Source organism: Schistocerca nitens, chromosome 8, assembly GCF_023898315.1.
Source record: "Schistocerca nitens isolate TAMUIC-IGC-003100 chromosome 8, iqSchNite1.1, whole genome shotgun sequence".
Lineage (NCBI taxonomy): Eukaryota > Metazoa > Arthropoda > Insecta > Orthoptera > Acrididae > Schistocerca > Schistocerca nitens.
In genome coordinates this window covers 619,704,814-619,728,057 of record NC_064621.1, presented here as the reverse complement: position 1 = coordinate 619,728,057, position 23,244 = coordinate 619,704,814, and the positions used below count along the sequence as shown (strand labels likewise).

At 45.9% G+C, this 23,244-nt stretch overlaps 2 protein-coding genes across 2 annotated transcripts in view; both read left to right on the top strand.

Moving 5' to 3' along the window:
- The window catches only part of LOC126199134 (cytochrome P450 6a2-like), a 259,881-nt gene that overhangs the window by 60,953 nt on the left and 175,684 nt on the right, over nt 1–23,244 (top strand). The gene's annotated exons all lie outside the window — the stretch shown is intronic.
- Nucleotides 1–23,244, top strand: part of LOC126199697 (cytochrome P450 6k1-like) — a 71,395-nt gene that overhangs the window by 27,143 nt on the left and 21,008 nt on the right. The window contains exons 4-5 of the mRNA XM_049936623.1: nt 683–919; nt 15,125–15,346. Of these exons, the coding sequence (XP_049792580.1) occupies nt 683–919; nt 15,125–15,346 (459 nt within the window). The remainder of the gene's footprint in view (nt 1–682; nt 920–15,124; nt 15,347–23,244) is intronic.

Here is a 23,244-nt window from a genome sequence, read left to right as displayed (position 1 = left end):
GCTAGTACTTAATGTGGAATCTATATGTACTTCTGTACCGTAATTGCATTTTTGCCGCTTTTTGTCCAGCCTGCCTGTTACAGAAGAAGTTCCTTCCCTTTCTTTTTTTAAGATAATTTCACTGTCTGGATTTTACCCTTTGTGCGTACTTAATTCTTACTTTATGTATATTAACTCTCAAGATCATAGACATTTTCATGTGTATAAAGGAATTCTGGCTAGAGTTTAATTTTACATTGTGGTAAAGTTTTGTTCTCAGTGAGGATTCAAACTTTTCATTATCACTGATTCGATAGTCACCCAGGCATTCTACGGTACTTGACTAGAGCACTAAATCTCCAACTAGAATCCCAAAGGAAATATTCAGGACAATTTGGAATATCAAGTGAACCATAGCTACCTAGTAGGTCTATGGCGTATAATCGTCATTTTCTACAGCTACTTATGGTACATGTTACGCGTTATTATGGCAGGTGGTTTAAATTTTTTGTCTGGTGCTTTTATTTGTCGTAAATGTGATAACGGTATGGCGGTTATGTGTCGTAAATGTGCACACGAAAGTATTTTCTTACAAACCTTTTTTATCGATACTGCGCAAGGTTTAGCGTTGTGAAGTCCAAGCCCGCGGATATGTCCTTGCCTTGTGTAAGGTGTCGAATTATTTACTCGAATTCATCCTCAGGTACGATGGCCCTTCGTTTCCTTTACGGCGGCGTGCCGTTCCTGCAACGCTTCAAAGCCAAGTTCACGGGCGACGCCGTCTCCGACTTCTTCCTCGAGCTGGTACGCCAGACAGTCGACGAGCGACTGGAGAAAGACATCAAGAGGAACGACTTCCTCGACCTGCTCATCCAGCTCAAGCAGAAAGGACACCTGGAGGGCGACGCCCACGCTCTGGTGCAGACCGAGGAATCGATTGGTAAGCACTGTGAAACTTTTCTTGGTAGCAGTTTATAGCTCAGTCTTCTCATTACGTTTTTCTGTTGAGAGCTACTGCATTAACAGCGAGAAGTGTTCAAGAAGTGCCAACCGTTCTACTTCAAAATGGTGGCGGATCCTTTATGGACTATGATTTCTGTATTTATGATCCATTACACACATTCCACTCGATGTGGTGTCCTGTTCCACCTCTGGGGCGTCGAGAATGAGGTGGTGTGGTCTGTGCCACAGTCACACAGAGGTGTGCCATTCTGCAGTGTGCCTTACGGATGCCATCTGAACCTTGCGTGGCTGCAGTCAAGACAAAATCCTGCACGGAGGAGGAAGTGCCACTATAGATTCCCGTCACTGATCTTGATGAAAGTTTGTGTAGGTAACATTTACATACGTCTTTGCCCCAAGGTGAAAAACTATAATTGTAATTAGTATGTGCACGACAGTGCACGGGCTAACATGTTCCAAAAAGCAGCTCACAAAAATGTAAGTTTCAAGGGGTCCTATCTCGGGTTCTATTGATCACACACATAATGACGCAAGTGTTTTGGGCATTACATGGCATAGCAACTATTTGTATACATATTGAAAGAACGGGCGATCTATAGTTATCCTGCAGCACAGGGTCAAAATTTAAACATCACTTCCTCCAGCCGAGACAGATTGTACAAGTCTAGTGTTGATTCTGTTTTAAGTGTATTTCAAGGGTAGACATTAGACGGCTTATGAAAGCAGCATTTTTTTCACTGGCGGTTCCTGAGAATACCCAGAAACACCACGATTTGTGTATACGAAAAGTACTAATTGTGGGGATTATCACTTCTATAAATCCTATTCATGACTGATCGACGAAATTGTTACCATACGTTCTGAAGGCGATATTCCCGGGGCCCTCCGAATCTTTTTCCGATTTGATTATCCATTAGCGAAATACAGAGACTCAAAGTTACCGCACATATGCAGAAGACCGCAAAAACCGAATTTTAGCCGTTTTTGCTCTCTGAGGCGCAATTATTTCAATACGTAACCGTAGAAAACGGTTCAAACCCTCAATACATGTTCTTCAGACATTGAGTACAAATCCTTATCCGTTATCAAGATACACCAGAAAAACCAATGTTATTGGGTTTCATAAGTACCAATTGTGGGCATGGCATTTTCTGTAAATTCTGTTCATGGCAAATCGTAGAACTTTATGCCATATGTTTCCTGAAATGATATTGTCGCGGAATCTTGAAACATTTTTCGGTTCATTACTCGTTACCCATACCAAGAGGTACAAAAGTACCGCACTTACGCACTAAAAAATTCAGATAAATATGCGGTCTGAGGCGTGAATGTAGTTTTAACTCTCATAGTGAAGCTATGGAAAGGGTTCTGAAGTCAACGTTTTTAGTCACAATATTTTCACCAATAGAACTTCATGATGCGCAGTCCCTGTGTAATGGGCGCTTCATATCTTTACAAATATGTGAAAATTGCTAATGCAGTGACAGAAAAGGGGTAAAAAGGTCTTAAAATGTCTTTAAAGAGCTGAACATAACTGCCAAAAGTAATGTAAAACTGTTACAAATTCAGTAAAATACTCCTAATAATATTTTTTCTCTTTTAAGAAAAAAATTATAATTTGAGCCGTTTCAATCAATAGCGATCGGTAAGCAAAGTGTCCAGAAAAAATGGTAAGCAAAAGATTTTGTGTTAGCCTTATATTTATGAGTACTTATTTGTTATTTATTTGTAGCAAAGTACAGAAATGTGTCTAATATACAAATAAACTGTCGAAATCCTAATGACAAAATGTTAAAATTTGTGTGAAATCCTATGGGACTTAACTGCTAAGGTCATCAGTCCCTAAGCTTACACATTACTTAATCTGAAGTATCCTAAGGACAAACACACACACCCATGCCCGAGGGAGGACTCGAACCTCCGCCAGGACCAGCCGCGCAGTGCATGACTGCAACGCCTTAGACCGCTCTGCTCATCCCGCGCGGTTCTTAATGACATCTAGAACTCGTTTTATATAATCTGAAAACCCTATTGTAGCAGGGAGAAGAAGGGAATAAGCTGAAGAATGCTTCTATCAGAGAACGAAAAAGGCAAATGTGTTCCTGTCCAAGACCCTGACAGAAAAGTGAGCAATCAGCTTCTTCACTTCCCATCCCGCCTTCCTCCCCAATATTTTTTGGATGTTAACATATTCGACCTTTTTTGTGCTGAAAGCAGAAAGACAGCGACGATGGAAGAGAGAGGAGGCAGTGCCAGTGAGAGAGAAAGAGAGCGGAGACGGCGATAGTGGTGGCAAGAGAGTGTGATAGTGAAATGAAAGGAAGATTGATGAGCACAACAGGGGTGGGATTCAAGGAGAAGAGAGAGCATTTGATGGTCAATGAGAGTTGGTGGCAGTAAAGGAGAAAGAGATGTGAATGGAGATAAAAGCAGTGGCGTGAAAAGAGAAAGTAGAGACTGGAAGCCAGAAACACAGATGGGTGGAGACCATTCACAGTCATTTCGGTGACTGGTGCCTTCTAGACTTCAAAGTATAGGTGTAGGGAAGACCACATTTGGAAAGAAATTTTACCACGTGCGTATAGATGAAAAACATGTTGGTCTCACCAGAATTTTTGAGCTGCTAAGATACAATGGAGATAATGGTAGTCGGTAGGAAACATAAAAGTAGGCAGAGTAAGTGAAACAGGAGACAGTGGCAGTGGGATACGCCGTAAGGAATGGGAGAAAAGGGAGATGATGGGAGATACACGCATAGAGACTGGCAGTGAGAGGGAGATTCTGCATTGAAGTCTCAACTACAAAGAAAATCTGAGTTAAAGGATTTAGAATGTAATGTGTTAAAAGAGAGCGACAACATTCTCATGCCAACAGTTTTGGTGAGGATGGCAGGATTGGTACTGAGGAAGCTGATTGCCCACTTTTTTGTCTGACTCCTTCAAACTGGAATATATTCGCCTCATTTCTGCTCCGACTGGAGCATTTTTCCGCTCATAAATGAATAATTGTGTATTGCAAAGTTATAGCAAGAAGTTTCCGAAAAAGCTTCAGAAAACCAAATGCTCACACCCAGATATTTTATGTGAGTCGATTCGTAGATGTAAGACGCTCAAGCTACGCTGAAATTAAAATGTTCCAATACCGGTGCAAGGAAAAATATACTTTATGCACACTGGAAATGCTTCTCATTTCATTGTTATCAGTCGCCCAAACTCTATAAATGATTCGAATGGTTGAGCGAGTTTCCTGGCCTCCACATTTTCTACATATGAGGACAATCGGCCGTTTCAAATCCTGCCTTTGGAGTTTTCTGGTAATTATTTCCTCTTTCTTTCGACGTTTGTGATTCGAGATCTGCCAGTAACTATGATAGTTTCAGACGTATGAAATACTTCTGTCTTAACAAGGATGTTATAATGCCAACGGTTTGACCTGTGTGGTAGAGATTTTTTATGGTCTCGTTTCGAAGTGAGTGATTAAAGGACGCCTGTTGAATTCCGATCTAATCCCATTTCTGCGACTTCTGGTGCATTATTTGGAGTTCACTTATTGTCACTATTTGATATAGCTTATCTACTTTTCAGACTGCTTCGTGGGGAATGCGATGTCATAGTATGTGATCGGCAGTGGGAGTGAATTTAGTTTTGGAGATATCTGCTGACAGATGCAACAATTAATTTCATTTGCCATTTTGGTATCACTTTCTTTGAAACAGCATCGCATGGTAATGGGGATAATCAGTACCCCTCCATAACGCATTATTTCATCAATTTCAGAACAGCTATTTCAGTCTGCAGTGAAGTGTATCCTACTATTAAACTACTTTACACGTTAAAACCTCCCCGTGAACCACGGACCTTGCCGTTGGTGGGGAGGCTTGCGTGCCTCAGCGATACAGATAGCCGTACCGTAGGTGCAACCACAACGGAGGGGTATCTGTTGAGAGGCCAGATAAACGCGTGGTTCCTGAAGAGGGGCAGCAGCCTTTTCAGTAGCTGCAGGGGCAACAGTCTGGATGATTAACTGATCTGGCCTTGTAACACTAACCAAAACGGCCTTGCTGTGCTGGTACTGCGAAAGGCTGAAGGCAAGGGGAAACTACAGCAGTAATTTTTCGCGAGGGCATGCAGCTTCAATAGGATTGGGGAGAAGAGAAGTTTGTGGCACAACTTGACTAGAAGAAGGGATCGGTTGGTAGGACATGTTCTGAGGCATCAAGGGATCACCAATTTAGTATTGGAGGGCAGCGTGGAGGGAAAAATCGTAGAGGGAGACCAAGAGATGAATACACTAAGCAGATTGAAAGGGATGTAGGTTGCAGTAGGTACTGGGAGATGAAGGAGCTTGCACAGGATAGAGTAGCATGGAGAGCTGCATCAGACCAGTCTCAGGACTGAAGACCACAACAACAACAACACGTTAAAACTTGGACAAGAGCACAGAGTGCTCATGAACTTCACCTTATGGAGGAACGTCAGTTTTTATTACAGATATGATTCTTGTCTACCCGACAATGAAATTTGTTACTAGTTATACCAGAAAGAGGTTTCAAAGGCAACTAATAAATTAGATGTGTCAGTTACCCCAAGTCTCAGAATGCGTTTACAGAAAAATGATTTAAGGGCACACTAAACAATACCACCCGCCAGGGTCTTCATAATCAGCAGAACACAGCTTCTATATCGGAGAGACAAAGAAATTCGTATCAATTTTCACTGTGTTATTTTCTTTTACATACGAGTGAATTAAACCCTTACTGTTTTTCCCTTAAGGCCTTCACCCTATGTTAAGACTTGTATAAGCTGAATGCTAAACAAGAACTTTCACAAATTATTGTAGTGATTTACTTTTCCCCAAAGGAGGACTATTTTGGTTTATGCGCTTTTAAATACACTGTCATATACTGTTTACCTGGACTGTGTCCTCATTGTGCCTCAACTAGTGCGAGACATACCATTCGGAATCTACATATATTTTCTTCAACAAGCTGTGATGTAAATGGAAGGAGATACTTTCCATTAACCAGCATTTGCGTTAATGCTTTCGACGAATCACTGCCTAACTGCGTCTTTGCGCACTACAAATAGTCTGATCTTATTATAGTGGTTCCAGCAGCAACTGTTTATAGGGCCAAGGGCCCTGATAAACTTCCTTGCGCTATGCCTTCATTTACTTCTACGTACATTAAATGACTCTCCATTCAAAATAACCCACTGCCTCCTCCCTGCCAAGAGATCTTCAAGCCAGACACAGATTCCGTTTGATAACTATTTTTTGTTTCTTTTTCTCTTTTCTTAGTCATGGTTTGATGCGCCACCCCCCAAATTCAAACCTTGATATCATAGTAGCCCCAGCTAATTGTTGGGTGCGTTCAAATGTCTCCACCCTCCACAGCCCCCTCTAGTATCACGGAAGTTATTCCCTGATGTCGTAACACGTATCTTGTCATCCCGTCCGTTCCCCTTATCAGTGTTCTACATACGTTCATTTCTTCGCCAGTTTTCCGGAGAAGCTCCTCATTTATTTTATCGTTGCATCTGACTCTCAACATTCTTCTGTAAAATCTAATCTTAGCAGTTTTCCGATTCGGTGCTCCTACTGTCCATGATTCGCTACCATACAGAGCCGTCCTCAAACGTACATTTTCAGAAATATCTCCCTCAAATTAAGGCCTAAGTTTGATGCCAGTAGACTTCTGTTGGCCAGGAACAAATTGTATCGTACTCTAATAGTAAAGTTCTGGACACGAACCTGTTGCCATTTTCAGGACACTGATGACACCGAGCAGATTCAGCATTTCGTTATACAAACAGCTTCCTGACAGCTCTGGGAAATCACCAAGTCTTCATGACGTTTCAGTGGCCCTTCACTACGTGGCAGCAGTTGTCATACATACTGACAAACCACGTTTGACCACACAGACACAGACACAGACACAGACACACACACACACACACACACACACACACACACACATATATATATATATATATACAGGGTGGTCCCGAATTCATGGTACAAACTTTAATGGTAGGTGCAGGACATTGTAACAAGGATATATTGTATAGGAATGTATAGTCCCAGGTGACGCGGTGAGGCGTAAACAGGGGAAATAACGGCCGAAAGGAAAACGAAAGATTTTATTGAAATCGTTGTTGACAAGTGTCATGTTTACAGTAAGTGTTCAAAATTGCGTCCACCATGAGCGATACATGCTTGACAGCGTCGGTGCAGCGATTGGCGTACACGTTCAAAGATGCCTGGTATTTCACGCACACCTGCAGCAGCTACAGATATGCGAGCAACGAGATCCTCATCTGAGTCAACTGGAGTCTCATAAACAAGGCTCTTAAGATGTCCCCATAAAAAGTAATCGAGGCAAGAGAAATCAGGAGATCGGGGTGGCCAAGGGACTGGTCCACCACGCCCAATCCATCTAGCACCAAACGTGGCATTCAGGTAATTCCGTACAGCAGTGCTGAAGTGTGCTGGCGCTCCATCGTGCTGAAACCACATGCGGTTACGAATGGCGAGCGGAACATCTTGCAGCAGTTCTGGTAACACTTCTTGCAGAAAAATAAGATAGCTTTCGCCACAGAGTCGCGTGGGTAGTAAGTATGGCCCAATCAAAAAGTCGTTCACAATACCAGCCCACACATTAATACCGAAACGTTGTTGATACGCATGTGGACGCGTTGCATGTGGATTATCTGTTGCCCACACATGGGAATTGTGCGCATTAAAGACACCCTCGCGTGAAAATGTCGCTTCATCTGTAAATAGCACATGACCTACGAAATCCGGCTGCAACGCACATTGCTGCAACAACCACTGGCAGAAGTTCACGCGAAGAGGATAATCTGCCGGATTCAATGCTTGTACTTTTTGAAAATGGAAGGGGTGTAAGCGATTTTCATTTAACACTCTGCATACAGTCTGATGACTCACATGTACGTCACGCGCAACAGTTCTTGTGCTTGACTCGGGTCTATCAGCCACTATGTTCAAGATGCGTTCTTCCAGTCGTGGAGTGCGTACAGCTCTTAATCGACCAGCGTCATGTCTGTTGACGTCGAACGTACCTGTTTCACAAAGTGGACGATGTAACCGTTGAAAAATTCTATGATCCGGCATTCGTCGATTAGGATACTCCGCGCGATACATTCGTAACGCAGCTCTGGCGTTACCATTTGCACGGCCGTACATGTAATGCATGTCTGCTTTTTCTGCATACGTAAAGTCACCCATCGTCTACGGCAGCACAATTGTGAATGGCGCTTGTCCCTACTGCGATACATCATGTTCATCTACTGCCCTCTACCGGCAGTGACACCAACCGATCACTCCATTTCTCTTTCCCCTGTTTACGCCTCACCGCGTCACCTGCGACTATACATTCCTATACAATAAATCCTTGTTACAATGTCCTGTACCTACCATTAAAGTTTGTACCATGAATTCGGGACCACCCTGTATATATATATATATATATATATATATATATATATATATATATTGTTGCGTCCATAGTCCGGCGTAGTCAGCGCGTACACAACTTTCCCACTAGAGCGCGCCCCGCTAAGCACAACAGCGCAGGCACAGCGCTCGTCCGTCTCCACTCTACTAGATGGCACTGCCATAAAGACAGACCAAATTCTGCTTCCGCCGATCCGCGTATTAATACACTCCTGGAAATGAAAAAAGAACACATTGACACCGGTGTGTCAGACCCACCATACTTGCTCCGGACACTGCGAGAGGTCTGTACAAGCAATGATCACACGCACGGCACAGCGGACACACCAGGACCCGCGGTGTTGGCCGTCGAATGGCGCTAGCTGCGCAGCATTTGTGCACCGCTGCCGTCAGTGTCAGCCAGTTTGCCGTGGCATACGGAGCTCCATCGCAGTCTTGTGAACCGTATGTGCAGTTGACGGACTTTGAGCGAGGGCGTATAGTGGGCATGCGGGAGGCCGGGTGGACGTACCGCCGAATTGCTCAACACGTGGGGCGTGAGGTCTCCATAGTACATCGATGTTGTCGCCAGTGGTCGGCGGAAGGTGCACGTGCCCGTCGACCTGGGACCGGACCGCAGCGACGCACGGATGCACGCCAAGACCGTAGGATCCTACGCAGTGCCGTAGGGGACCGCACCGCCACTTCCCAGCAAATTAGGGACACTGTTGCTCCTGGGGTATCGGCGAGGACCATTCGCAACCGTCTCCATGAAGCTGGGCTACGGTCCCGCACACCGTTAGGCCGTCTTCCGCTCACGCCCCAACATCGTACAGCCCGCCTCCAGTGGTGTCGCGACAGGCGTGAATGGAGGGACGAATGGAGACGTGTCGTCTTCAGCGATGAGAGTCGCTTCTGCCTTGGTGCCAATGATGGTCGTATGCGTGTTTGGCGCCGTGCAGGTGAGCGCCACAATCAGGACTGCATACGACCGAGGCACACAGGGCCAACACCCGGCATCATGGTGTGGGGAGCGATCTCCTACACTGGCCGTACACCACTGGTGATCGTCGAGGGGACACTGAATAGTGCACGGTACATCGTCAGCCTGCATTGCTGCGAAAGGTGGATATACACTGTACTAGTGCCGACATTGTGCATGCTCTGTTGCCTGTGTCTATCTGCCTGTGGTTCTGTCAGTGTGATCATGTGATGTATCTGACCCCAGGAATGTGTCAATAAAGTTTCCCCTTCCTGGGACAATGAATTCACGGTGTTCTTATTTCAATTTCCAGGAGTGTATGTAACGCAGCCAGTGAGATTGCTGCTAACGTAGAAAATTTTCTCCTCGCGGATCACACTCGCGCAGTGATACCTGAACGCGAGACATACTATAACGAGTGTACAAACCTCCGATTAGTCAGTCTGCATTTGTCTGCACCAGTCTGTACCAGTCGACATTAGCCTTTACCAGTCTATAGTCAAGTTTCAGTCTGCGCCTAATAAGATTATAAGATAAATGAATAGACACTTTGTCAAGTATCAGAGATATGTGAGAATAAGATTAAAGTACCAGGACCAAAGGAACTTCAGATTGTCAATTGTATATAGCATCCAGAAGCAAGTTAAGTAATTTTTATGCTTGTTATTATTTTGATAAATGTATGTGAAAATTAATCAAGTTCTGTTTAAAGTTGGTCACCGTCAATCTGCTACTCTAAGATAAACACGCCACGATAAGACCACGAGACATATTGCTGACACTCGCCTACTTCGTTAGAGCTACAAGTCAAACAATCTGATGGTGTGTGTACGCCAACCGAACACGTAGTCATCATAAGTGGGCTACACTGCGATGCCTACCAATGTCAGCCCCTGTCACTGGGTCGCCGATACTCTTTTGACGCAGCCAGGCTGCGAACCACCGACACTGCCTGTTGATCTAACCATAAGGTTACCTCCACTCTGTCACCGTCTCCACGAGAGCACCTGCTGGGGTCCTGTCCTCCTCTTATGATCCGAGGTACGAAGTGCGGCACCCCAAGCTCCTGTCTGACGTCGCCAGACCGAGCGCCCCACCCACCAGTCCAGGGTTCGTCACTCAGATACCACGGCCTGCTCTGGTTAGGCCGGCCACCAGCCTGCCCCGCTCCAGCCATCTGAGCTGGATCGCTGCCACGACACCCTAATTCGGCAATAACAACAGAATGCGCTAGTGGCCAATCCTGCTTGCTATAGGACTGCGTCTTCGAGAAGCACTTACAGCAGTGTGTCCACGTTGGTGCGCTTGGCTGGAGGGTTGTGCAACTATAGCCCGTCATCTGCTTACTGCAGGCACACTACTCCTTCAAATTTTTTTTATTTCAGTCTCTGATCAGTATATAAAGTTCCTCGAAGATGACCGGTTTCAATCAGTAATGACCATCTACAACTCTGTTGTAGAAATGTTTTTTTTTATTCCGGTCTTTGATCACAATATAAAGTCCTTCGACGATGGCCGGTCTCAGTAATGACATGGCGTTCTGGCATTTGCGGGCTATATCGCAGCTTGCGAAGGCTTTGTCTGTCTCTGGTTAACAGTCAACAACAGTCAAAATATTCGGCTACCTTCTTCATCTACGTCACGATCCTCCTGCAGCAGAGAACCACCAGCCCATGCCATGTCTCGCAGCATTACAGTACATTCGTTAAGAAAGGTTGGTGTGGTACTGTGTCAAATGCTTTTCGCATATTAAGAGGTACTGCATCTACCTGCCAGCGTTGATCCACGTTTTCCAGGATGCTGTGTGTTCAGAGTTAGAGTTTAGTTTTGAATCAACAATTCCGACTCAATCCATGTTGGCTGGCATGGCATTCTGTTCATGAAACGAAGTTGGAGCTTAGAATATGTGCTAAGTCTCTGGTGCAGATAAATGTCAAACATTTTGACGGTAGTTTTGTGCATTCCCTGATACCCTTCTTGTAAGCGGGTGTGGACTGTAATTTCTTCCAACCACTTGGTAGCGTGCTCTTTGGTCTAGGGGTCTACGGTATATTATGGGTAAAAGATAGAACGATGCAGTGGAAAATACTGTATAGAATCTCAGATTCAACTGTCGCTCAATCGCAGGGACACTAATAGCTACAGTAAATCACTGTCCATCGCCTAAGCTGGTCAGCGCATCTGACTGCCATGCAAGGGGGGGGGGGGTCACTTCCCCACTTCCTCAGGTGGGGTCTCCCAGTGATCAGTACCATACGAAAAATGGTTCACATGGCTCTGAGCACTATGGGACTCAACATCTGAGGTCATCAGTCCCCTAGAACTTAGAACTACTTAAACCCAACTAACCTAAGGACATCAAACACATCCATGCCCGAGGCAGCATTCGAACCAGCGACCGTAGCAGTCACGCGGTTCCGGACTGAAGTGCCTAGAACCGCACGGCCACCGCAGCCGACTGCCATACGAACATTTCATAATATTCTTCTCGGGTGTGCAGCCGGATCATAACGTCATCTTGACACAATATTTCAGCGTTCCAACTGGCCACCATCTTCAGGTGAGAGTGCTGGTACTCGATCTCGCCGGAACTGATTTCTCAGCGCAAGCGGCGGCCCCTATATAGGCCGCAGAAGGCCCACAACGCGTGCGTTTGAAGGTGTCGTAACTGCCCTCTAGCGCAAGTAAACATACCGCGCCGCCAGTGGTGGAAAGAGGCGAAATCGAGATATCGCTATCAAAAATTAAAAATTATTCTGACGATCGAAACACAGACCGTTGTTTTTTAATGTCTGATAACACCGGGTTCCAAGTCTTACTTAAAAGGTAACCCTTGTCGCTATTAATAAGATTATCAGATAAACCAATCTCTATGGATTCTTTTAAAACACAGTCACAATAGCGAGAAGAAGGGGCAACCATTTGTGTCTCGTCGTACAGCATTCTGTGTCCCTCAGTGAGACGGTGCTCCGTCACTGCAGGTTTCTCAGGCTGAAGCAAACGTGTGTGCCGCTGGTGCTCAACACATTGGTTCTGAATGGTCCAGATTGCCTGACCAATATAAGCCTTCCCACAGTGGCAAGGGATCTTGTACACACCGGGCTTACTCAAACCCAAGTAATCCTTAACAGAGCCAAGAAGTGCTCTAATCTTGGCTGGCGGACGAAAAATACTTTTGATGTGATATCTTTTTAGAATTCTTCCTATCTTCGATGAAATGCTCTCAGCAAAAGGTAGAAAAGCCACCGATTTGCAGGTATATTCTGGTGGTTCAGGCGAAGGTCCATACTGGAAAGCACGACAGATCTATTTATCTGTATAGCCATTCTGCTTGAACACAACCTTGAGATGGTCCAATTATTGTGTCAAGCGTTTTCGATCTGAAATGGCATAAGCTCTTCTCGCAGGACCCCCGTACGCTGGAACGATGTATGATAGCTAGAAGCATGCAGGCAACAGTCCGTGTGCGTAGGCTTTCGATAAACACTGTGTCCCAGTGTCCCATCATCCATTCTGTACACCAAAACATCTACATCTACATGACTACTCTGCAATTCACATTTAAGTGCTTGGCAGAGGGTTCATCGAACCACAATCATACTATATCACTAACATTCAACTCCCGAACAGCGCGCGGGAAAAACGAACACATAAACCTTTCTGTTCGAGCTCTAATTTCTCTTGTTTTATTTTGATGATCATTCCTACCTATGTAGGTTGGGCTCAACAAAATATTTTCGCATTCGGAAGAGAAAGTTGGTGACTGAAATTTCGTAAATAGATCTCGCCGCGACGAAAAACGTCTTTGCTTTAATGACTTCCATCCCAATTCGCGTATCATATCTGCCACACTCTCTCCCCTATTACGTGATAATACAAAACGCGCTGCCCTTTTTTGCACCCTTTCGATGACCTCCGTCAATCCCACCTGGTAAGGATCACACACCGCGCAGCAATATTCTAACAGAGGACGAACGAGTGGAGTGTAAGCTGTCCCTTTAGTGAACTTGTTGCATCTTCTAAGTGTCCTGCCAATGAAACGCAACCTTTGGCTCGCCTTCCCCACAATATTATCTATGTGGTCTTTCCAACTGAAGTTGTTCGTAATTTTTACACACAGGTACTTAGTTGAATTGACAGCCTTGAGAATTGTACTATTTATCGAGTAATGGAATTCAACGGATTTCTTTTTGAACTCATGTGGATCACCTCACACTTTTCGTTATTTAGCGTCAACTGCCACCTGCCACACCATACAGCAATCTTTTCCAAATCGCTTTGCAACTGATACTGGTCTTCGGATGACCTTACTAGACGGTAAATTACAGCATAATCTGCGAACAACTTAAGAGAACTGCTCAGATTGTCACCCAGGTCATTTATATAGATCAGGAACAGCAGAGGTCCCAGGACGCTTCTCTTGGGAACACCTGATATCACTTCAGTTTTACTCGATGATTTTTCCGTCTATTACTACGAACTGCGCGCTTCCTGACAGGAAATCACGAATCCAGTCGCACAACTGAGACGATACCCCATAGGCCCGCAGCTTGATTAGAAGTCGCTTGTGAGGAACGGTGTCAAAAGCTTTCCGGAAATCTAGAAATACGGAATCAACTTGAGATCCCCTGTCGATAGCGGCCATTACTTCGTGCGAATAAAGAGCTAGCTGCGTTGCACAAGAACGATGTTTTCTGAAACCGTGCTGATTACGTATCAATAGATCGTTCCCTTCGAGGTGATTCATAATGTTTGAATGCAGTATATGCTCCAAAACCCTACTGCAAACCGACGTCAATGATATAGGTCTGTAGTTCGATGGATTACTCCTACTACCCTTCTTAAACGCCGGTGCGACCTGCGCAATTTTCCAATCTGTAGGTACAGATCTATCGGTGAGCGAGCGGTTGTATATGATTGCTAAGTAGGCAGCTATTGTATCAGCGTAATCTGAAAGGAACCTAATCGGTATACAATCTAGACCTGAAGACTTGCCCGTATCAAGCGATTTCAGTTGCTTCGCAACCCCTAAGGTATCTACTTCTAAGAAACTCATGGCGGCAGCTGTTCGTGTTTCAAATTCTGGAATATTCCATTCGTCTTCCCTGGTGAAGGAATTTCGGAAAACTGCGTTCAATAACTCCGCTTTAGCGGCACAGTCGTCGGTAACAGTACCATCGGCACTGCGCAGCGAAGGTATTGACTGCGTCTTGCCGCTTGTGTACTTTACATACGACCAGAACATCCCCGGGTTCCCGGGTTCGATTCCCGGCGGGGTCAGGGATTTTCTCTGCCTCGTGATGGCTGGGTGTTGTGTGGTGTTCTTAGGTTAGTTAGGTTTAAGTAGTTCTAAGTTCTAGGGGACTTATGACCACAGCAGTTGAGTCCCATAGTGCTCAGAGCCATTTGAACCATTTTTGAACCAGAACATCCAGAAACGGAAGCATTCATTTTTGAGCGTATCACTTATATCTGCACTACAACCACTTGCAGCTCCTGTGTCAGCCTTGAGGGTCTGGAAGCTAAATTCGTTGCCACTGACAGCGTTAATAGGTATCACGACAATATCTTTTGGTTTTCTGAGATTTATTTCTTCAAGACTGAGTTATGATTGTCATTGAAGAATTCATATATTGTACCTTCGTCAGCCAAACGTGTCTCCTTTGGCATCTCTCTGTCTGGAGTCTACCAATCCTCGCAGCTGAGTTTTCCTGGTAAGATACAGACGCCGCCTCCTGTTTGCAGAGTTTACCCACGAGCTGATGACGGCGCAGTGCTTCGTGTTCTTCGCGGCGGGCTTCGAGACGTCGTCGACGACGATGAGTTTCTGCCTGCACGAGCTGGCGCTGCACCATGACGTCCAGGAGCGGGTCCGGGCTGAGGTGGACGCGGTCGTGCGCAAGCACGGCGGCGCCATCACCTACGACGCCATCCAGGACATGACCTACCTCGACCAGGTCGTGGCAGGTGCGTCTACACCCACCAAACACGAGGTCTCTATCGCAGTGAAAAAGTAAACAAATCTTTTGCTAGCGATTCCCAAAAGCGACTTCTATTCTCAGGGCGTACAAGCTCAGTGCTAATTTTATCTACTTTTTTATTTGACCTGATCGTATTAGGACCATTAGGCCATCTCTTATATAGGAGCAGGCTTTCACATATACAGTACATTTCCTTACCATAGTTACCTAAGAACTATTACTCCTAGACTACTTGCTGAAAGGTTAAAGACACAGGAATTACAAATATTTTTGTCTAATGAGTCTAGAATGACCAACCAGTACCTCTTGTTTTTTTTTTTAATTCTTTATTTCATAACACAATAATAATTATACAAGATTGACCAACCACCTTATTGATTAGTGGGTCCTATGTTCCTACTTTATACAATAGCAGCTTCTACATTATACTTAATTACAGTTATGCGGTTACTACTAGGCAGACTACTTCTTATTTTAAGTTAGCTTGAATTCTAGTTACTACAAAAGGGTTAGTACTAACTGCCTGCAGCGTTACAATTGTGCCAGTGTAATTATAAACCTACTTTGGAAGCCTTGCCCATAGAGCTAATCCCTATGGGCGTGCCCCTGGCACCGGGCAGGCAAGGGTGGTTTATCGCTGCAGGTTCCTAATTTACTATCCTATTCTAATTGCCTAAATCTACTCTCTATTCTACGTCATGGTTCGTGCGTTGTCATATACGGGATCACCCCAGTCCCCCTAGTCCCGGTCGTGGCGGATTCCAACTGTGAAGTCGACCTATCCACGAACGGGCGGTATGGGACCGGAGCTGTGGTCGCAATCGGTGTTTTCTATTTAACTAGGCTTGTAGGTCTCTCAAAAAAGCTTTTAATACTTTTTGTGATACCTCGTTGGCTAGTATGTCTTGGTTTAGGATAGGATGAGCTTTCGCCCTACTTTTTCCGCAACTTTTGCAGTGCACATAGGTCGGCATTGAGGTTCTCGGTAGCTGTCTTCGCGGTCGTCGTCAATAGAGAGAACTTGAGATCATCAGCGTACGTGTAGCATTCGCAGTAGTGCAAAACTGATGACACGTCAGATACTTATGGGACCCAACACTGAACCCTGGAGGACACCTGATACTACCTGCCTCCGTTGTGACTTTATGGCGCTGAACATGAGGCATGCTGGTGGACGTCAGGTGCGATCGAAACCACTGAACTTCACTTGGCGAGAACTGTAAGGTACTAAGTTCGAAAAGTAGGACATCGAAGTCGATATTGCCGGCCGAAGTGGCCGTGCGGTTAAAGGCGCTGCAGTCTGGAACCGCAAGACCGCTCCGGTCGCAGGTTCGAATCCTGCCTCGGGCATGGATGTATGTGATGTCCTTAGGTTAGTTAGGTTTAACTAGTTCTAAGTTCTAGGGGACTAATGACCTCAGCAGTTGAATCCCATAGTGCTCAGAGCCATTTGAACCATTTAGTTGAGTCCCATAGTGCTCAGAGCCATTTGAACCATTTTTGAAGTCGATATTGTCAAAGACTTTGGTAGGTTCTAAGAGGGACACGACTCTGAACTCGTAATTTCTTGCCATAAAGATTACAGTACTTAGTAACTGACGGGTAGACCTTTTACATATCATATGTGTTCGCTGCAAAGTACCGAATACTCCTCGCGACTCGAAGTGCCGGTTCGGATCTCCTTATAACATTTCTTTACACTCGTGTCGTCTGCACGCCTATTAATGCTACACTCGGTAGTTTTCGAATTCCACCAATGTGTGTCAGCTGATCAGGTCGGTAACAAGGAACTGCACGTTACTCTCTGTTAGCGTGCGAGTTGGCAGCGATATGAAGTAACGAGTATATCTGTAGTCTTGATGCATTTCCTTACTCCCGTGAATTCACACTCGCCAGACAAGTGTTTGACAATCAAATAGGCGACGTAACATAGCTTAATGTGTAAATTTCATGCGGCAGAATTGTTCTAATCTTGAATCCAAGTCCTTTTCAGCATCTTGTAAATCGCAACATTGATGATACAGTAATCTTAAGGCGGACTTATTAAACTAGAGTTCTCAATGTAAATTTCTGATTCAGCAAATAATATAAATAGAAGACATATAAATGGTGAGAAGCCTTCGCTGAAATCAGCGGATATTTGCTAGACAGATACAGAAGTTAAGTTTGTTGATACCTATGAGGCCTTTTCTAGGAGAATGCTGGTTGAGCTTTGCTTTTGGAGGAAAAATGAATTAGTACACAGATTTGAGTAAGCGTCAAGAATCCAGTGAACTACTCATTCATCCACCTGTGAAGGTAAGGAGTGTTAACTCGCTAATAACGGTACAGTGCAAATGCACGAAAAAACAAAGAAATCACGCTCACCTACAATCCCATCGAGGATATGGCCTTTGTGAAACAGGTCGCAGTAGGTGCGTCTCCACTGACTCAACACGTGAACGCTGCCACGAACAAAATTTTAATAGTTAATGCTTTTACCATGTGTGCCAAGCCGTAACACCTAACAAACAAATCATTAACAGAACTTCGCAAATCAGTTGCAAAGACATTCGACACCTCTCGTCGCTAAAGAAAGACACCAGCCTAAGATTGTATTTCAAGTTACATGTCAGTTCTGTATACGACTGCAGCTGAGAAAAACTGCATCAGCATTCGAAATGGTTTGCTCTATCTATTGCTTCCATTAACATGGCTCTTGGGTGTTCACTGTAGGAATATTCCGGCCATTTAACAGTGTACCTACAGTACCTACAGCAGCTTTACACCACAGCCGAAGTGTCTGAAATAAAATAACCAGTAACATTTTTTTATATTGGTCTATGGCAGTGACTACAGTACGCAATAAATTCTGTCAAAAGTGTTATTTTGGTAATTATCGTATGTGCCGTTCACCAATGTGAAAGTGATCGAAACTATTGGAACGGGTTCTGTTGTGTTGGCAGAAGTGCCAACTCCATGTTACTAGAGGAGGCCGAAATGCACGCGTTTTAGCTCACGCAGGCTGGCGTGAAGAGGGCAGAACTATACTAACGTGAGGTCTGGAACATGACAAGGAATTAGAATTCAGAAAGCGGACGGAATTAGTTTCATACTTAACTTTAATCCATTAATGATGAACGTCGCTCTTGACGGTACATGAGTTACAATATTATCTGTTCAGAAGACATAGTAACGGAATATGGCGCCTTGCTAGGTCGTAGCAAATGACGTAGCTGAAGGCTATGCTAAACTGTCGTCTCGGCAAATGAGAGCGTATGTAGGTAGTGAACCATCGCTAGCAAAGTCGGCTGTACAACTGGGGCAATTGCTAGGGAGTCTCTCTAGACTAGACCTGCCGTGTGGCGGCGCTCGGTTTGCAGTCACTGATAGTGGCGACACGTGGGTCCGACGTATACTAACGGACCGCGGCCGATTTAAAGGCTACCACCTAGCAAGTGTGGTGTCTGACGGTGACACCACATTCCTCCCCCGCAAATCGGCGGACGGTTGTGGTATAAGGCCTGCGCCCGCCGTGGGGAGGACCACATATTGACGTATGCGACGGGGTGGAGAGCCTAACAGGCGAGGCTGTACCACCCGCACCCTGCCATTCGGACCGCGGGGAGCTAGGGAACGCCTGAAAACCTGCTCCAGGGAGCACGCCAACATGCGGTGTATGCGCCCGTAAAGAGACAGGAGGGGCCGAAGGGTCGACCTCCATCGGGCCGGGGCACCCGACGGGCGAAAACGACATATGGTCCGGAGCGGGCGAGAGTTCCATGTCGGAGGACAACTGGTCCGGGGGAGCGATCGGCGGCGCGTGACCCAGGGAGGCGCCCGACGGCTGCAGCGACGCGTCCACTGCGGGCGTCGCCGGCGGGAGAACAGGCGGCGGCGGCGGCGCGTCGCCATGGGGCAAAATGGAAGGCAGAGTGGGTAACACCTGGGGCTGAGTCGAGCCAGTAGATGGGTCCCCGGGGCGCTGACCGGACGGCACCGTCGCTGAAAGCAGACGGGGAGCGGCAGATCCCGTGCGACGACAGAGGCGCACCTCACCAGAGGCCCCCAAAACCAGATACATAGCGCGTCCAAGGCAGCGAAGAATGCGCCCTTTGAGCCAATTCCATGAACCTCGATAGTGGCGGTAGTAGACAACGTCGCCTGGGACAAAAGCAGGTGTCTGCCGCTGCACAGGAACCTGATGCGGCAGATGTAGCAAAGACATCAAGGTTCGATGATGGCGACCGTGGAGCAACTCAGCCGGCGAGCGACCATATCGGGGCTGAGAGCGATACGAGGACAAAAAGAGCAATAACGCGTCCTTTCGAGAATGCGACTCTTTCAACTTCAACATCTGTGACTTGAAAGTCCTGACCAACCGTTCAGCGGCACCGTTGGACTGTGGCGAAAACGGCGCGGACGTCAGATGTTGAATACCATTGGCCTTGCAGAATGACTGAAATTCTGCGGACATGAATTGTGGGCCAGTGTCGGAAACAATAGTCTATGGAAGACCTTCAATGCAAAAGATAGCAGATGACGCTTGGATGGTGGCAGATGACGTCGTGGAAGACATCTGGACAAGAAAAGGAAAATTTCTGAATGAATCTATTACAACCAACCATCGAACATTCGAGAATGGACCAGCAACATCTCTGTGTAAGCGTTGCCAAGGGAAAGTGGCTTTTGGCCACGCAAAGAATTTCCGCAGTGGTGCTGATTGTCCTTCGGCACACACCATGCAAGAAGAGCACATAGTCGTAATCGCGGCATCGATTCCGAACCAAGTACAGTGCTGACGAGCAAGTAGTTCCGTTCTCACTATACCCCAATGTCCTTGGTGGAGAAGCCGTAAGACAGAGGACTTTAACGAACGTGGGACCACGACCCTGGACTGATCATTATCAGAACGCAACAGCAAAACACCACATGGAACAAAAAGTCTCTCCTTGTGAGCAAAGAATCGGCGAACCAACGGGTCCCCGATCCATGACTTTGACAAGGGCAATTGCGTAGCAACAAAACGCAGAACGGTAGCAAGGACAGGGTCGGCAGTTGTGGCTGTAGCTACACGACGAAAATCAATGGGAAACGATTCGACCACGTCATCGGTTTCTGAATCAATGAACATGCAAGCAAGTTCGAAGGAATCAAATGCCCTATCCTGAGCAACAGGCAAATGGGACAACGCATCGGCGTTTCCGTGCTTAGCAGTGGACCGATACAAGATATCGTAGCGGTACTGCGAGAGGAAAATAGACCAGCGAATGAATTTCTGAGCAGTACGTGGAAGTACAGGCTTGTTCAGATGAAAAAGCGATGTCAAAGGTTTGTGGTCTGTGATTATTGTAAAGGGACGACCATACAAGAAGTCATGAAACTTTGTAACACCAAATACGAGAGCCAATGCTTCTTTCTCGATCTGTGAATAATTTCTTTGCGCAGACGAGAGCAATTTGCACGCAAAGGCAATAGGGCGATCGTGCGAGCCATCTTTGTGCGCAAGCAGAGCACCGATCCCGAAATCCGATGCATCCACCATCAACAAAAGGGGCTTCTGGGGATCGAATCTCGTAAGGCAAGTATTGGAAAGCAACGCCGATTTCAAACGGCGAAAGGCGCGTTCGCATTCCTTCGTCCAAACGAACGGAACACCTTTACGGCGTAAGCGATGAAGCGGAGCTGAAGTGGAAGAGGCATGCGGCACATATCGGTGATAATAGTTGATTTTTCCCAGCACACTCTGCAGCTGCTTCAAATTCTGCGGCGAAGCCAAGTCCTGTATGGCACAGAGGTGCGCGGGACTGGGCTGTATGCCTTGGGCATTGAGTACATGGCCCAGGTATGGCAAGTCACGAGCAAAAAACACACATTTGTCCTTCCGTAATCAAAGACCATTTTGTCGCAAGACCTGAAATAATGTTCTGAGATTGGCTAAATGTTCTTCTTCCGTCTCTCCGGAGATCACAATATCGTCGAGATAGTTTGCTGCAGTAGGGACCGCCGCACAAACAGTTTGTAGATATTGCTGAAACAATGCAGGGGCGGATGCACACCCGAATGGCAGTAGTTTGAATTGATACAAACCCAGATGCGTGTTAACCACCAAAACGCGCTGGGATTCTTCGTCCACCGGTATTTGCTAGTACGCATCTGCTAGGTCTTCCAGGCGGAATAAAGGAAAAGTTGCAATCACTAGTTGCGGATTCACTGTTACCTTGAAGTCCAAACAAAGTCTCAATTTTCCCGAAGGTTTTGGCAAAATTACTAAGAGTAATGCCCAGAGAGAAGCCTGCACACGTTCAATTACACCTTGTGATTTCAAATCGTGTAATGTTTTTGCAACCTCATCACGCAATGCGTGGTGAACATTGCACGCTCTGTAAAATTACGGTTGTGCGTTTACTTTTAGTTCCAAATGCGTTTTATAGTTCTTAGCACAACCGAGGCCCGGTGCAAAAATTTCTGCAAATTCTTCACACAGGCGAGAAACACTGTCTGAAGGCACAGTCAGGTTCACTGATAGGACCTGATTTACTATAGACAATTCAAACAACTGAAATAAATCGAAACCAAACAAGTTCACTGCAGAAGAAGAACGAGGGATATAAAATGACACAAGTTGTGTTTGTCCTTTGTATGTTTCAAGAAGGCTGCACTGTCCTAACACAGGGATCTCTTGACCTGAATAGCTAGTTAACTGAACATTTGCAGCATGCAATGGAGGTGTGCCCAGCTGTTTGTGTCTTGATTGATCAGTGAAACTGCAGCTCCGGTATCGAGCTGGAATGTTATCACTTTGCCGTTAATGTCAAAGTCTACATAAAGTTTATTGTCCTGCTGACGACAAGAGCGCCTGTCTCGTGCAATGTGAACTGACACTGCTACAAAATCACTTGCGACTTGACGGGAGTTCCGGCGATGTCGACGCACAGTATTTGTGGGACGAACACAGTCACTGTTAGAGAGAGTGGCACTGGGCGGAGTGGAATGAACTACATGAATTTCCATGGCCGAAGTTTTGCGAGCCTGAGTATCCTTGGTTCGATTCCGATTCCGGCGCGAAGCGAAGGGCCTGGAATGGTTTGGAGTTTCTGATCTGAGCTTTTTCTGGCAAACACTCTGAACATGTCCCTTTTTATTACAGTAAAAGAAAATAGCTTGGCGTGACGGGCAATTCTCACGCGAATGTCTAGTGGCACACCGCGGGCATGACTTTAGCACTGCATTTGCTTGCTTGCGCGGCACACGTAGTGGAGAGCTTGGCGGCAGCTGTGCGGACGGGCGCGAAGGCTGTTTACTGCTCCGTGCAGCTCGCCCGGCGGGCCGATTAACCTGACACACGGCTGGCGAAGTTTCAAATGATTCCTGAGCAAAGTCAAGTGTGTCCGCCGATCCAAGATGTCCATCACTTGTTGAAGAGAGGGACTGACTACTTTCAAAATCTGTTCCCTTATACGAACATCAGAAACGTTCTGTGCAATTGCATCACGTACCATAATATCTGAATATGGGAGTCCACATTGACACTCAAAAGCACAATCCCTAGTAAGGCCTTGCAAGGTTGTAACCCACTCCCGATTAGTCTGACCTGCCGTATGCTTTGTACGAAAGAAGATATACCGTTTCGTAACTACATTGACTGATTCTTTGAAATATGCATCTAATGCAGACAAAATTTCTTCGTAGGACAGAGTTACTACGTCACGTTGGGGAAATAATTTGACTATCGCACGGTACTTTTGCACACTGACAGACGACAAAGGAAAAGGCTGCCGTTCATTACCTTCAATTCTGTAGGCGGCGAGATGAAATCCAAATTGGTGTGACCATTCCGTCCAGCTTTCCAGCGTAGCATCAAAAGGGCAGAAGGCAGGTGCAACTGCGTGTTGTGGCTGCGTT